We start from the raw sequence: 13,737 nt of genomic DNA on the forward strand, positions 1-13,737 counted from the left end.
ACTTTTAGGAATAAAAAAAACCCACAAAATAAAATCTGCCAAAAAACTGCAGTTCCTCAGAATGGCCACTGGAGGCAATGTTAAAATTCCCAACTCTACAGCAGAAAAACATGTCTACAGCCCAGTTTAATAAATCCGGTCGTTAAGTCTGACGTCACTAGCCGTGTCTGGGCCTAAACTCCGCTGCAGGTCCATATATCAAACGATCACTATGGCATTAATGAGAGTTGAAAAACTGTCTAAAGTCTTTTATCTTTAATAAAATGATCAGCGTTCTGCTCTACCAGGTGTAACAATTGAGTTTAACATCCAGGCATCCATGAAAACGGAATTTATGACATTTAACGGAGTTAGAAGTTAGCAGGGAGTTAGCTCGCTAGCTTCTATCTAAATACAATATAGCATGTCCTGACTGCGGGGTTTTGGAAACAAATTAAAACGTACATCTCTGTTATCACTTCCAACATAAATGAAGACAGAAAACTAAACAGCAGTGACGTTTGTAGGGTTACTGAAGTTTGGCTAGCTGGTATATAATGATGTGCTACGTGACCGCTAGCGACACAGCTATGTTAGCATAATGTAACGATGGTTAAGTGTTACTGGACAGTGACATGTTGGTTTTCTCTGCACACTGTTGTTGTTCCTTTAAGATTCATGTTTGGTTGGGCTGCAGGAAGTAGTGAGGGTGGTGTACAGGAAGGGGTGGGGGGACCTGGTTGTTCTGTGTGGGTGCCAGGCTGAAGAGAGGTGTAGTTCGAGAGCGCTTCCCCCTGAGTTAACAACTCGCTGGCTTATGTGCCGAATAAACAGACAAACTGAGACCCCAACCGTCTGGTTCTTGTGAACGTTACATTGGTGTCAGAAGTGAAGAAAGAAAAAAGAACCCCAGAACGCCCGAGACCCTGTTGCCGGCGACGCTTGCCGTTACGAGACGAGGATGTTGCCGGGCAGGATTAAGAAGGAGACGGAGGAGAGGGAGGTTCGTCCACGCTCGCCCGCCCATGGAGTGAGGGAAACGGCGCTGCGGCTGTCTGCCGAGGCTGGATTTTCTCCAGGTTTGACTAGGCTCGGGAACTGTTCGCACAGCGGCCGCGATTCCGGCGGGAAGGAATCGACCTCGCTTGGCGCGCCGTCACGTGATGTAAACAAACATGGCGGCGCCCAGCAAGCTGCAGCGAATATAAAAACGCCTAAGTTCAGCGGCAAGACGCCATGGGAAGTGTTTATCGCACAGTTCGAGCTGTTAGCTGTTGCAGCTGGCTGGTCTGAGGAACATAAAGCTCTCCAATTGGCTTTGTGCCTGTGTGAGGATGCAGCTGCATGCCTGCTGCTGCTGACCGAGGAGCAGAGGGGAGATTATAATGCTCTGGTCGGAGCACTTCAGAGGCGCTTCGGGCAGTATAACCAACCAGTGCTGCTGAGGTCGGAGTTCCACAACAGACGCAGATTGCCAGGTGAGCCCCTCTGCATTTTGGCCCATGAAGTCGAGTGCCTTTGCCGGAGGGCGTATGACAGCATCCCACCATCAGTGCAGGCGGAGTTAGCTCGGGACCAGTTCCTGCAGGCCCTGAGCCCTAAAGAGCTCCGCATGCAAACTCAGCTTGCTCGGCCGGCCACACTCAGTGCAGCCCTGGAGCTAGCGTTGGAGAGGGAGATGCTTGCAGGATCCTCTGGGGGCGCTGACGACGCACACGTGGTGAGGGCTGTGTCAGCACCTGTGGAACAGATGGAGACGCCAGCGGGCCTGTGCAGTTTGGTGCAGACAGCTTCGCTGCAGTCGCCTTCCCCTCGGGCTGGCCCACACCGCCGACCTCAGAGCTGCTGGGGATGTGGACAAGTCGGACACCTCATCAGGCAGTGCCCCAAGCTTGCAGCGGTTCAGGGAAACGCCCATGGGCCCGTGTAGGCGGGAGTACACGGGCCTGGGAGAACGACATCCCCACACCACCGCCACCTCCACCCGGTGCGGCCATCACTGTGGGCTGGACCCAGGTTGGTGGCTTTTGCCATGTTCCAGTGACGATTGCGGGGGTGTCCTGTACGGCCCTGCTGGACACGGGATCCAATGCAACGCTGGTCCGACCCGATATTGTCCCAACCGGAGCTGCTGTACAACCGACTAACGTGCAACTTAAGACTGTGACCGGTGATCTGGCCCCAATGAGAGGGAAGGGAGTGTTCCAGTTCAAGGTGGGGGACCTCGGTGTGTCTTATGCTGCCTGGGTGGCTGACGTGCAGGACGCCTGCATCCTTGGGCTGGATTTTTTACGAGCCATTGGTGGTGTACTGGACTTAGGCAAAGGCCTCCTCGTACTCCCTGATGGGAAGAAGGTGCCGCTTATTCCTCCCCCGGTCTGCACAGCATCTGTCGCGGCGTCCACCTCCACCGCAGAGACCCCTGCAGACCCGCCAGCAGAACAGCGAGCGGAGGAGGAGGAGGAGGAGAGGCTCTCAGCAGTGAGGAGTATCTGGTCAAAGAACTGTGAGGGGCTGACTCCACAGCAGCAAGAGAGTCTATGGCAGGTACTAAAAGAGTTTAGTGACATTTTTGCCCTGAAAGAAAGTGATGTTGGCTTGACACACTTGGTAGAGCACGTCATTGAGACCGGGGATGCCCAGCCTATTAAAGTGCGCCCCCGCCGCCTGCCCCTGGCTCATCAGGAGGCTGCAGACAGGGAGCTGTGTGAAATGATGAAGGCGGGCATCATAGAACCATCTGATAGCCCGTGGGCCTCCGCGGTGGTGATGGTGCCTAAGAAAAAAAGTCCTAGGATGCGTTTCTGTGTGGACTACAGACCACTCAACAAAGTGACGAAGAAAGACTCTTACCCCCTTCCCAGGATTGATGAGTCCCTCGACTTAGTAGCCGGGTCCTCCTGGTTTTCCACCCTGGACCTGCGGAGTGGCTACTGGCAGGTGCCACTGTCCCCGGAATCCAGACCGAAGACAGCCTTCTGCACTAACAGGGGACTATGGCAGTTCAAAGTCCTGAGTTTTGGCCTTTGCAACGCTCCTGCGACCTTCGAGAGGCTCATGGACAGTGTGCTGGCTGGCGTCCCACGGCAACGGTGTCTGGTTTACCTGGATGATCTTCTAGTGCACGGGAGCTCCTTTGATGCTGCCCTGGATGCCCTGAGACAAGTGTTGGAGAGGGTGGCGGCTGCAGGCCTGAAGCTGCATCCCGACAAGTGCCACTTCATGAGGAGGGAGGTGGAGTTTCTGGGCCACAAGCTGGGTCGTGAGGGCATCAGCACTTTGGAGGAAAAAATTCACACCATTACCGAGTGGCCCACACCAGCAGACCAGAAACAGCTCAAAAGCTTCCTAGGACTGGCGTCTTATTACAGGAGGTTTGTGAAGGGTTTTTCCTCCATAGCCGCACCACTCTTCCACCTGCTGCAGAAGGACCGTGACTTCATCTGGACCCAGGACTGTCAGCAGGCGTTCGACACCCTCCGCAGATCGCTGACAGAGTCCCCAGTCCTTGCCCCCCCTGACCCCGCCCTGCCTTTTGTCCTGGACACTGACGCAAGTAATGTGGGGCTGGGAGCGGTGTTGTCGCAGGTTGGACCGGAAGGGGAGAAGGTGGTGGCGTACTTCAGCCGGGTCCTGAACAGGAGCGAGCGGCGCTACTGTGTCACACGACGAGAGCTGTTGGCTGTGGTGGCGGGGGTGAGACACTTTAAATACTACCTGTGCGGCACAGCATTTGTTGTCAGAACTGATCATGCTGCCCTTCAGTGGCTGATGTCTTTCAGGGAGCCAGAGGGACAGGTGGCTCGCTGGCTGGAGGAGCTCCAAGCCTTCAATTTCACCATGGAGCACAGAGCAGGGACGCACCATTCTAACGCAGACGCCCTCTCTCGCCGCCCATGTGCTGCAGCTGGCTGCCGTTACTGTGAGAAGCGAGAGGAAATAGAGCGGGAACTCACGACAATAGACGGAGCAGCACAGCTCGCCTGCAGGGTTCTTCTGGTGGTGGATGCAGCGGAGTGGAGGGCACGGCAGGAACAAGACACAGACCTGCTGCCGGTCCTGCAGTGGCTGGAGAAGGGGGAGCAACCCCTTTGGGATGAGGTCACTGGGTTTTCCATCTGTACCAGGGGGCTGTGGGCCAAGTTTGCAGCTCTCAGGCTGAAGGAGGGGGTGTTGGAGCGTGCCTGGAAGGATCCTGCCACGGGGGAGAAGAGGTGGCAGGTTGTGGTGCCAAGGTCGCTGAGGTCAGCTGTGCTGGGAGCCTGCCATGGGAGCACTGGCTCTGGCCACTTTGGGGTCTCCAAGACTCTTCGCCGCCTCCGTCAGGGCTATTACTGGGGTCAACAGCGGAGGGATGTGGAGGACTTTTGCCGCAGCTGTGATGCATGTTCCTCACACAAAGGGCCACAAGACCAGTCCCGGGCTCAGCTTCAGCAGCAACCAGCAGGAGCCCCAATGGAGCGAGTAGCTGTGGACGTCATGGGCCCATTTCCTCGCACAGACAGAGGAAACCGCTATGTTCTTGTGGCCATGGACTATTTTACCAAGTGGCCGGAAGCATACGCCATCCCAGATCAGGAGGCTGAGACGGTCGCTGATGTATTAGTGGAGGGGATGTTCAGCCGCTTTGGAACAGCAGAGACCCTCCACAGTGACCAGGGGCGTAACTTTGAGTCCAAGGTATTTGCTGCCATGTGTGAACGCCTTGGGACTAAGAAAACCCGCACCACCCCACTTCACCCCCAAAGCGATGGGCTGGTGGAAAGGTTTAACAGGACGCTGGCCCAGCAGCTAGCCATCCTTACCTCAGAACACCAACGGGACTGGGATTACCATCTTCCCCTTACCCTCATGGCCTACAGGTCGGCAGTGCAGGACTCCACCCAATGTACGCCTGCCCTGCTCATGTTAGGGAGAGAGCTGAGAACTCCTGCAGAGTTGGCTTTTGGGAAACCCCCGGACGCGCCAGAGGCACCACCGGGCCGGGACTACGCAAGGAAGCTGCAGGACCGGCTGGATTCTGCACATTCCTACGCCCGAGAGCAGCTGGCGAAGGCAGGCCTGCGCCAAAAGAGGAATTACGACATCACCACTAAAGGGAGGCACTTCCGTGCTGGGGAGCTGGTGTGGGTCTACAGCCCAAAGAGGAAGAAGGGACGGTGTCCTAAACTGGATAGCAGCTGGGTGGGGCCTTGCAGCGTCCTAGAGCGAGTGGGGGAGGTTGTTTACAGGGTGCAGTTGCCTCCTAGGGGGAGGATAGTAGCGCTGCACAGAGACCGGATGGCCCCCTACAGAGGACAGTCCCTCCCCTCCTTTCCAGAGGGACGTGTACAGAGCGTCCATGACCCTGCTCAGAGGGGCCCCCGACCGGGGCTGCGTTCCCCCCCCTCGGACTCTTCACCCCAAAGCCCCGAAGCTCCGCGTCCTCCTCAGGGGCTCAGGAGGTCAAGGAGGGAACGTAGGCTACCGCCCCGCCTCAGAGACTGTGTCGTTCCCTCGGGGACGAGGAACTTATTGCTGGGGGGGCAGTGTAACGATGGTTAAGTGTTACTGGACAGTGACATGTTGGTTTTCTCTGCACACTGTTGTTGTTCCTTTAAGATTCATGTTTGGTTGGGCTGCAGGAAGTAGTGAGGGTGGTGTACAGGAAGGGGTGGGGGGACCTGGTTGTTCTGTGTGGGTGCCAGGCTGAAGAGAGGTGTAGTTCGAGAGCGCTTCCCCCTGAGTTAACAACCCGCTGGCTTATGTGCCGAATAAACGGACAAACTGAGACCCCAACCGTCTGGTTCTTGTGAACGTTACAATAATATAAACAAGCTAACTTTTTTTCCACTCGATAAAAGTTAACGTGAGTGTTCTCGGTGGTCAGGAACAAATGTAATCGCATGGCAGGATGCTGTAAAAGGACCAAACTTCAGCCAGGAGAACAACTGAGATAATCCATCCACAATACGAGGTTAGTCATTCCTATACTGCTGCATGGGATGGGCTGTAGTTACATCCTAAGGTTTTAAAAACTGAGCTTAAATAAATGATTAGCGGTAATAAAAGCCGAGGGAGGTCAACAGTGATCACTGACTGTTTTAGGAGCTTTTTGAGATTAAATAGAAGAAAATACATAACATTAAACATGTTAACAACACAAAAGCCATATTAAACGCAGACTACTTTAGGCCTGGAAGTAGGATTCGTCACGTCATCACTTAACGACCGGATAGTGTCAGTCTATACAGCTAGCTTACTTCTTCGTAACATCTCTGTGGGGTCTTTTTTTAATTAATAACCCCTTTAAAGTTTAAAGTTATACAGCATTTTGGGTGGGACCACTTCAACTAGCACAGAAATGCTAACAGAGGTGACCGTGAAAGCTAGCTGTCTGCTAAACTTCATGTCAGCTAATTGAGGTCACTAAACCCACCCTCTCAATCCTGTTCGAGCTGTTGGTGCCTTTTGGAGCTTTTAAAATAACATTATTTTGAATAATAAGACTTTCAGTTGCACATCAAGAGTCTTTGAGTTATTGTGAAAAATGATTTTCTTTGGCTCAGGAGTCCAATCTAGTCGATGCGCTATAATGTTAAGGTGTTTATACAGAGGACATTTATTTGAACATGCAAGGAATTCTTAATCTGTCCTGTAATTATTTGTTGTGCTGAGCCAGATGTATGACTCACCTTGTCATACAGAGAGTCTCCGGACATCGACAGGTCTTTGAGTTGAGTGTTGAAATGTCGAATCTGATCCTCGTTAGCCACCACTCTCCACTCCAGAGACTTCTTGGTTGAATTGTCTCTTTCTCCTCCCGTTCCCGGTAATCCTCCCCCGGTACCTCCCCAGCGTCCTCCTCCCCCTGTACTTCCTCCTCCTCCTCCTCCGGCTCCCCACGTCCCACCTCCATCCCCTCTGTTACCCCCCTCTTTTCCTTCTCCTGTTGATCCACCCCCTCCTGCTCCCCAACTTCCACCTCCATATCCCCCGTCACCTCTCCCTCTTCCTTCTCCTCCTCCTCCTTGTTCAGACGCTACACAGCCACACTTCTCCAGCCTCCAGTTCATTTGGGAGGTGGTGTTTTCTAGTTTCGACAGCCGCTTGTCATGATCACGTATGCTGTTCTTGACCTGCTCCACGTCCAGCTCCACGTCTGCGATCCTGTCGGCCTGGTCATCAAACCGCTCCAGAAACACGGACCTCAGCTCGTCCAGTTCTCTGTGGAAGTAGTCTTTCACGTCGTTCTCCAAGTATGAGCAGCTCTCTTCGGTTTTCTGCATAGTGCTGTTGACCCGTCGCTCCAGATCCTTCAATCGGTTGTTCAGGCGTTCCTCTGTTATCATGGCATCCCTACCATGCCCGCCAGTTTCACCACCAACAGGTAACCCTTGTCCTCTGGACCCAGTGTTTTCGCTGCTACTGGTGCCACCTTGTCCGCTGAGCTCCCTGTCCAGGCGGTTCTGCAGAATATCAAAGTTCTCAGAGGCCGTGCTGATCTTGCGTTCAGCATCAGTTACGCGATCTTGGAGGTCACTGATGATGTCGCAACATCCCTGTGAACGCACTACGTCCCGCCGCAGCCCGTCCAGGCTCTGCCGATACTGGACGTCCATGGCGTTCATCTGCTTCTCCAGAGCTCGAATCCTCTCACGGTCCTGCTGCTGCTGTTTGCGCAGATCCTCCACACCGGCCTGAAAACATCCAGCAGTGAATTTAATCTTACTGAAAAACACCGGCTAGAAAGATTTTGGAATATCGGCTTATTAAAGTTGTCTGATACCTGGCAGGAGGAGCAGGACAGCGACACTCTCCTCTCCAGCTCGCTCAGGATCTCCTCCTTCAGTGAGTTCAGCCGTCCTTCACTTAACGATCCTCCAGACACACCTCCCTCCAACTCATTACCTTTCCCGTTCACCAGGTGGTTGTTGATGCTGACCAGGGTTTTATCGTGAGCCTGTTGAAGGTGAAACAGTTTCTGATTAAAACACCAGCACAAACACAAACAGCATAACACATCTTTTCCTGTTTTAGCTTCTTTACTCAGTCCACATAACCTCCCAGTAAAGCTGAAAACCAGCTCACCTGTGTGCGGTTGTCCAGCTGGTCCAGTTTGGTCTGAATGCTGTGAATCGTCTCTTTAATCTCGGGCTGAGCGGCATCCGCAGGGTTTCTCCCTCCTGAGCTTCCTCCACCAAGTCCATTCCTGCCGCCCTCCTCCTGTAAGCGCTCATTCATGGTGCTCATGGTGGACTGAAGGTCCTGGAGATTTTTTGTAAGACTGCGGATCTTCTCCTCCAGCTGTCTCATCTTCTCGTTGTCTGCTCGTTAAGGAAAGAAATGAAGCGGTTACAGAAACTCTTAATAAAATAAAAGAGTTTCTCTTTTATTTCCATTTTTATCATTCTTTAGAATAGACAGAATCCTGTCACGGCACCAAGAGACACTTTCAGTCATAGTTTTTATTTCACACATTAAACAAACAGCTGCTGAGAATTTCCAGCAGTAGCTTCCTGACAGCAGTCAACACTGTCACACACAACCAGCTGCTTCTTTTACACAAATGCAAGCTTTGGTTGCTTTCACACTTCTCACATCTCTTGGAAAAAGATGCTTCTGCATGAAGATATCATATCATAAGTCTTTTACTGACTAATTAGATGATGGTGTTTCACTGGCAAAGCTAGTGCCCCTGTTTGAAAAACAAAGGAGACATGTGGTCAGCACTATGTTACTGAGAACCGAGCTCCATTTTCTCCTTTTTGCGAGCAGCTTTTAGCCGTTTGGTTGAATAGTGATTGATTTACGAAGTGAACTGGCTCTCACCAGAAGAAGTGAGCAAAGGCTGCAGATTAGTTTTGATCGACTAATATCAGATGCTACTGTTTGCTGCAGCTTGCTGATGATTACTGAGATGACAGCAAAGAGAGAAAATAAAGAACGATTCAGTGCACGATTGAGTTCCTGCTTCAGCTCTGGTTTTTATTGAGTCCATCTGGGTCTGGTGTCGAATGTTAAGCCGTGTTAGATCCTAAGAACAGGGAGAATCTCACTGGGAATTCTCATAAAAGGAATCTCCGCTGGTTTTTAAAGTGTCTACATTCAGTCCCATCTCATGGTGCAGCAGATGGACTGAGGATGTGCGTCTTTGTCTTCATGCACTCCAGCCACAGCTTTTCTTTAAACTGCCGAACTTCATGTGAATAAAAGAACAAAATGAAAATCCACTCACCCGCGTTTCCTCCAGACTGTCCAGATCCAGAACTGCCTCCCCCATAACTATGCCCTCCTCCACCTTGTCCACTGGTCGTCCCCCCTCCCTGTCCGGGCTGAGGTCTGGTGGTGGATATCTGAGTCCCTCCTCCACCAACTGGACCAATGTTGCAGTCTGCTCCACTATAACCATGGCAACACTTCCAGTCCATCTCTGTCACCATTTTGTAGGCGACTTTGTAGCGCGGCCTCATGTAGGTCCGATAACTGCAGAGAACCAGGACGAGCACAAACTGATGACTCTGATTCACACACTATGTGTGTGTGTGTGTGAGTGTGTGTGAGAGTGTGTACTCACACCACCACCCGGCTGCACTGTCCACTCCCCCAGCTGCAGGGATGATAATCAGGCTTCACGTAGGTTTCAACTCCATCCTCAACCACACAACTCACCGTCTTTGTGACCACAAACGCACACCAGTTCCTGTTAGACACACAAATATAACAGTAGAATCACAAAATGAGACAATCCCAACAATCAGGACGGAATACAAAACTCAGGAGTGAGAAGACAAAAGTCAGTGACATGCAGTAGTGGATGTAACATGAGTAGAGATGGAGAAAAGCTCAGTGAATCATGATAAGTCCCTCAGCAGCCTGAGCCTATAGCAGGATAAGGGAGGGTTCAGTATCACCCGATCCAGCCCCGACTATAAGCTTTATCAAAAAGATCTTAAAGCAGAGATGTCTGTCTCCTGAACCCAAACTGGGAGCTGGTCCCACAGGAGAGGAGCCTGATCTCTGTTTTACTTCTGGAAACTCTAGAAACCAAAACGAAGCTCGCACTCTGAGAGTGAAGTGCTGTGACATCCTTAAGACCTCACAGCACATAACACAGTGTTACACTTTCATACATAAATGCTATGTTTAACAGTAAACCCACAAGCAGAATCTTAATAGAGCTTTGTAAAGGAGGTACTACACGTAATATTTACCCATGATTTGGGCAACCGTTAATGAAGCAAAATCTTACAGCCAACATGAGCGATGCAACATCAAAAGCATAAAAATAACATGCACTCCCTTGAAATACCGTTATCATAAAATAAAATAAAGGGAAACGTTCCTAAATGTCATAGTTTAGAGAACTCAAGTCAGACATAGAACAAAAGGTGAGCCTTTAATTCAGACTGAACACAAAGTAACAAAGTCCAAAATTTGAAACCATCAAAAATCCCCAAACCAACAACAGCAGATATGCTGACGAGCAGAAGAAAGGACTGTGTAAAAGCAGAGGGCTGATTCGGCGACTGGAGACCGGAGGCACAGCTCAACACAGAAAAATCAGGCAGAGCAAGGAAGTAAAACCAACACAGGAAACAGACGATAACTAACCTTTAAAGTTAAACTGGGATCCAAAAGTCACACACTATACACGGAAATGAGAAGATTCACATAAAACATGAAAACAGAGACAAGAGAACGCTGGAGGACGAAGACACAGAAAGATAAGACAACGAGAGAGGAACAGATAGGGAAGACTGAAGACACAAACCAGAAGCTGGTAATCAAAACGCCACAGAAACTCAAATAACACAACGAGAACTAAAGCTCAAAATTATTAGAATGATAATGAAACAAAACAGGAATCGCAAAGTCTAGAAGACATTAATTAAAAACTACAATTTCATGCTGGAGGGTTTGTGAATCCAAACAGAAACCAAAACCACCGCGACAGTAATGTGACGATCAGATAATCAGTTTTTGGCTTCTTTAAGTTAAACTTAAAATGTTAGTTTGAGTAATAGGTGAATATTTTCTTGACCAAATTCTTTCAGCTAACAAACTCAAATATCTCTTAATAATATTTCTATATATTTCTGCAATATTTCTTACAGATAGTGTTGGATAAGATGCTGGTGATGATCAGATAAATTAAGTGATGATATTTGATGTTTAAATTGTGTGCATTCCCCCAAAAGCATAAAAGTATTTTCATATATTTTATATCCAAGCATATGATAAAAGAATAGTTTCTCTTGAAGCTGTGTACACTTGCCACTCACACACACACACACACACACACACACACACACACACACACACACACACACACACACACACACACACACACACACACACACTGGTTTATATCAAGCAGGTCTCTGTAACCTCACGTCTTTACAAGTGTGTCTTTAAAACTGAGACATGTTTCAGGGGGCAGAGTGGGTTGCCCACTAATCACAGGGTTGGCAGTTTAAACCCAATCTAGCCCAACCACATGCATGGCAGCTCCGCCACCATGACTATGGGAGCAAATGGGTGAAAGAGAAAAACCTTGAAAAACTGTTAACTTCACACTGATGGCGTATGTAAACGGACAACATTTAAAAAGTGCAAACATAATGAACCATAAAAGGAAAACTTTCCAATCACTTTCCTGTGGTAACTTCATTCATACTTCAAATATACCCTGTGACCTCTTACTGTTTGAGCTACAGAGGAGTTTTTGATATATTACGTTGCCTTATTCGACTATACTTTGATGTTAATGTTCTCATTGCACCGCTGAGGGTGGATTACTTTTTATGTTTCTGAAGGAACCTTTTTTTAAAGTTTTTTTTCACTTGGTCAGCTGCAGCATAGAGGCTTAACCACAAACATCTGTTTAAGGTCGAGCGAGGTCAGCACTGAGCATGTGCAGATGTTTCTTGATGGTTGTGGTGCAGCACGGTAGCAGACTATTCTAAAACAAACTATCTTTAAACCTGCACACTGAGTAACCTGTGAAGCGTCTCGTTTTTTTCCAGCACGGCTGACTTCCCACCGTTTAAGGACTTTTATTTTGAAAATACAGCTTTCTCCCATAGATCCATTTATTTTGAAGGCTACGGTTGACTCTGCGGTCTGCATTCTTGGCCATCTCGGCTGATTGAAAACATGTGAAGCGAAGCTGAAAAACCATCAAATGAAAATGTGAGTGCTGCCGCTCAAACACCTGCAGACCCTCTGAAGAATATAAACACGCCGGATCGCTTTCTGTCTGTTTCTGTTCCCATGCGGGTTATAAGTCAAACATCCTGCCCGGCATCTGACAGCTTCAGTCATCGAATCCAGTGACACGCTCATTGTTCACATGGCATTGTGGGTAAAATCTCATGACAAGTTAAGCGCGTGGTGCTGATGTCATTAGCGTGTGATGGCGATGAGTTTCCATCCGTCTCGTTCATGTCGGATCAGCAGCAGAAAGACTCGCTGTGTTGTGTGTTTGCGTGTAATTAGGTTGAATTGTTGTCTCTGGAATCTAGAACGATGAGCAGAAACAATCATCTCATGAACCATAATCATGCTGTTTCACTGCTGAGGTTGCATTCGTTGAAATATTTGGAGGACATAAGGAGGGGGCTCAATATACACCAAATATATAAAAAGTAACGCAAAGTGCTTTAAATGCAAAGCAAGCAGGTCTGTATGTCAGTGAACTGAGATGTAGTCATAATCATAATGAGATATCCAAATGTAAAGAGGGATAAACAGAATACATTCTGATCAGTTTAATGTGTAATTTAAATATTCTATCATTCATTCAGTGTAACTACGAGAAAGAAATGACCTCCACCTTCACCATACGAGGTGCAATGAAAGAGCCGAATGACTCCACCCGCGAGAGCAGAAAGCTAAACAGATCCTTCGAGGTCGCCTCTTTGAGCACCTCCTTTGTGCTGCTGTTTTTGGATTGCTCACTTGCACATACTTGCAGCTTTGTGGTTTTGCTACGGACCCAAACTTGCACAGTTTTGGTTTTGCTTTGATTTCTCTTTTGATGACAGTTGTTGAAAAGCCCCACAATGTGGTTCCGGGCTTCTTTGTTATTCTTGCCTTGAGATTTGGACACAGATGGTGACAGTGTCATCGCAGCAAGACTTTCCACTGTATTGTTCTTACTAAGCACCGGTGTGGAAGTCTGTATTTCCATCTCCATCCCATTTCTGAGCTAAAAAGCTATCCTGGAGCTGAGTGTAGGTAAAATCAGGCATTTAACATTTACAGGTTAAACATATCAATCCATTTCAATAAATCCTATCTAGTTCCTTCAACTTATCTCTCCTTCGTGGAATAATATTGCAAAGACCTCCAAATTTTCAAACAATGAAGTTGAAGGTGTTCAACTTCAACTTCATCCAACAAATTATTCAAATGAGATGCTTCTCCCACTGAAAACGCTACGTCCAGATGAACAGAATCAACCTTTGGGAGTACAAAGAGATTCATTCATTTTAACCAGATATCCAATACCACCTCCACTTTAGGCCTGCCACCTGTCCAGTTTCCTATTTTGTCTTTTGAGGCCAAACTGCACACCATATTGAAATATGCCAGGTGTTGGTGAGGAAAAAAACTATTTTGTGCTGTGAAATTTTGTTACCTTTGGAATTTTTCATAGACAACTAAAGAAACAGGCTGTGACAGGCTGCGAGCTGTTTGTTTTCAGTTCATCACTTGAGTTAGAAGCCCCATTTTTAAGTGGCTTAACTAACAAACAAACAAAACAAAAAGTTC

General features: G+C 48.8%; 1 protein-coding gene across 1 annotated transcript in view; it reads right to left on the minus strand.

Annotated features, from left to right (window-relative positions):
- emilin1b (elastin microfibril interfacer 1b) overlaps positions 1-13,737 on the minus strand; it is a 34,181-nt gene that overhangs the window by 7,903 nt on the left and 12,541 nt on the right. The window contains exons 2-6 of the mRNA XM_080885816.1: positions 9,536-9,661; positions 9,197-9,444; positions 8,050-8,285; positions 7,748-7,921; positions 6,654-7,658 (exon numbers count right to left, since the gene is read on the minus strand). Coding sequence (XP_080741942.1) covers positions 6,654-7,658; positions 7,748-7,921; positions 8,050-8,285; positions 9,197-9,444; positions 9,536-9,661 — 1,789 coding nt within the window. The remainder of the gene's footprint in view (positions 1-6,653; positions 7,659-7,747; positions 7,922-8,049; positions 8,286-9,196; positions 9,445-9,535; positions 9,662-13,737) is intronic.

Source organism: Rhamphochromis sp. 'chilingali' (genome assembly GCF_963969265.1).
Source record: "Rhamphochromis sp. 'chilingali' genome assembly, chromosome: 6".
Taxonomy (NCBI): Eukaryota; Metazoa; Chordata; class Actinopteri; order Cichliformes; family Cichlidae; genus Rhamphochromis; species Rhamphochromis sp. 'chilingali'.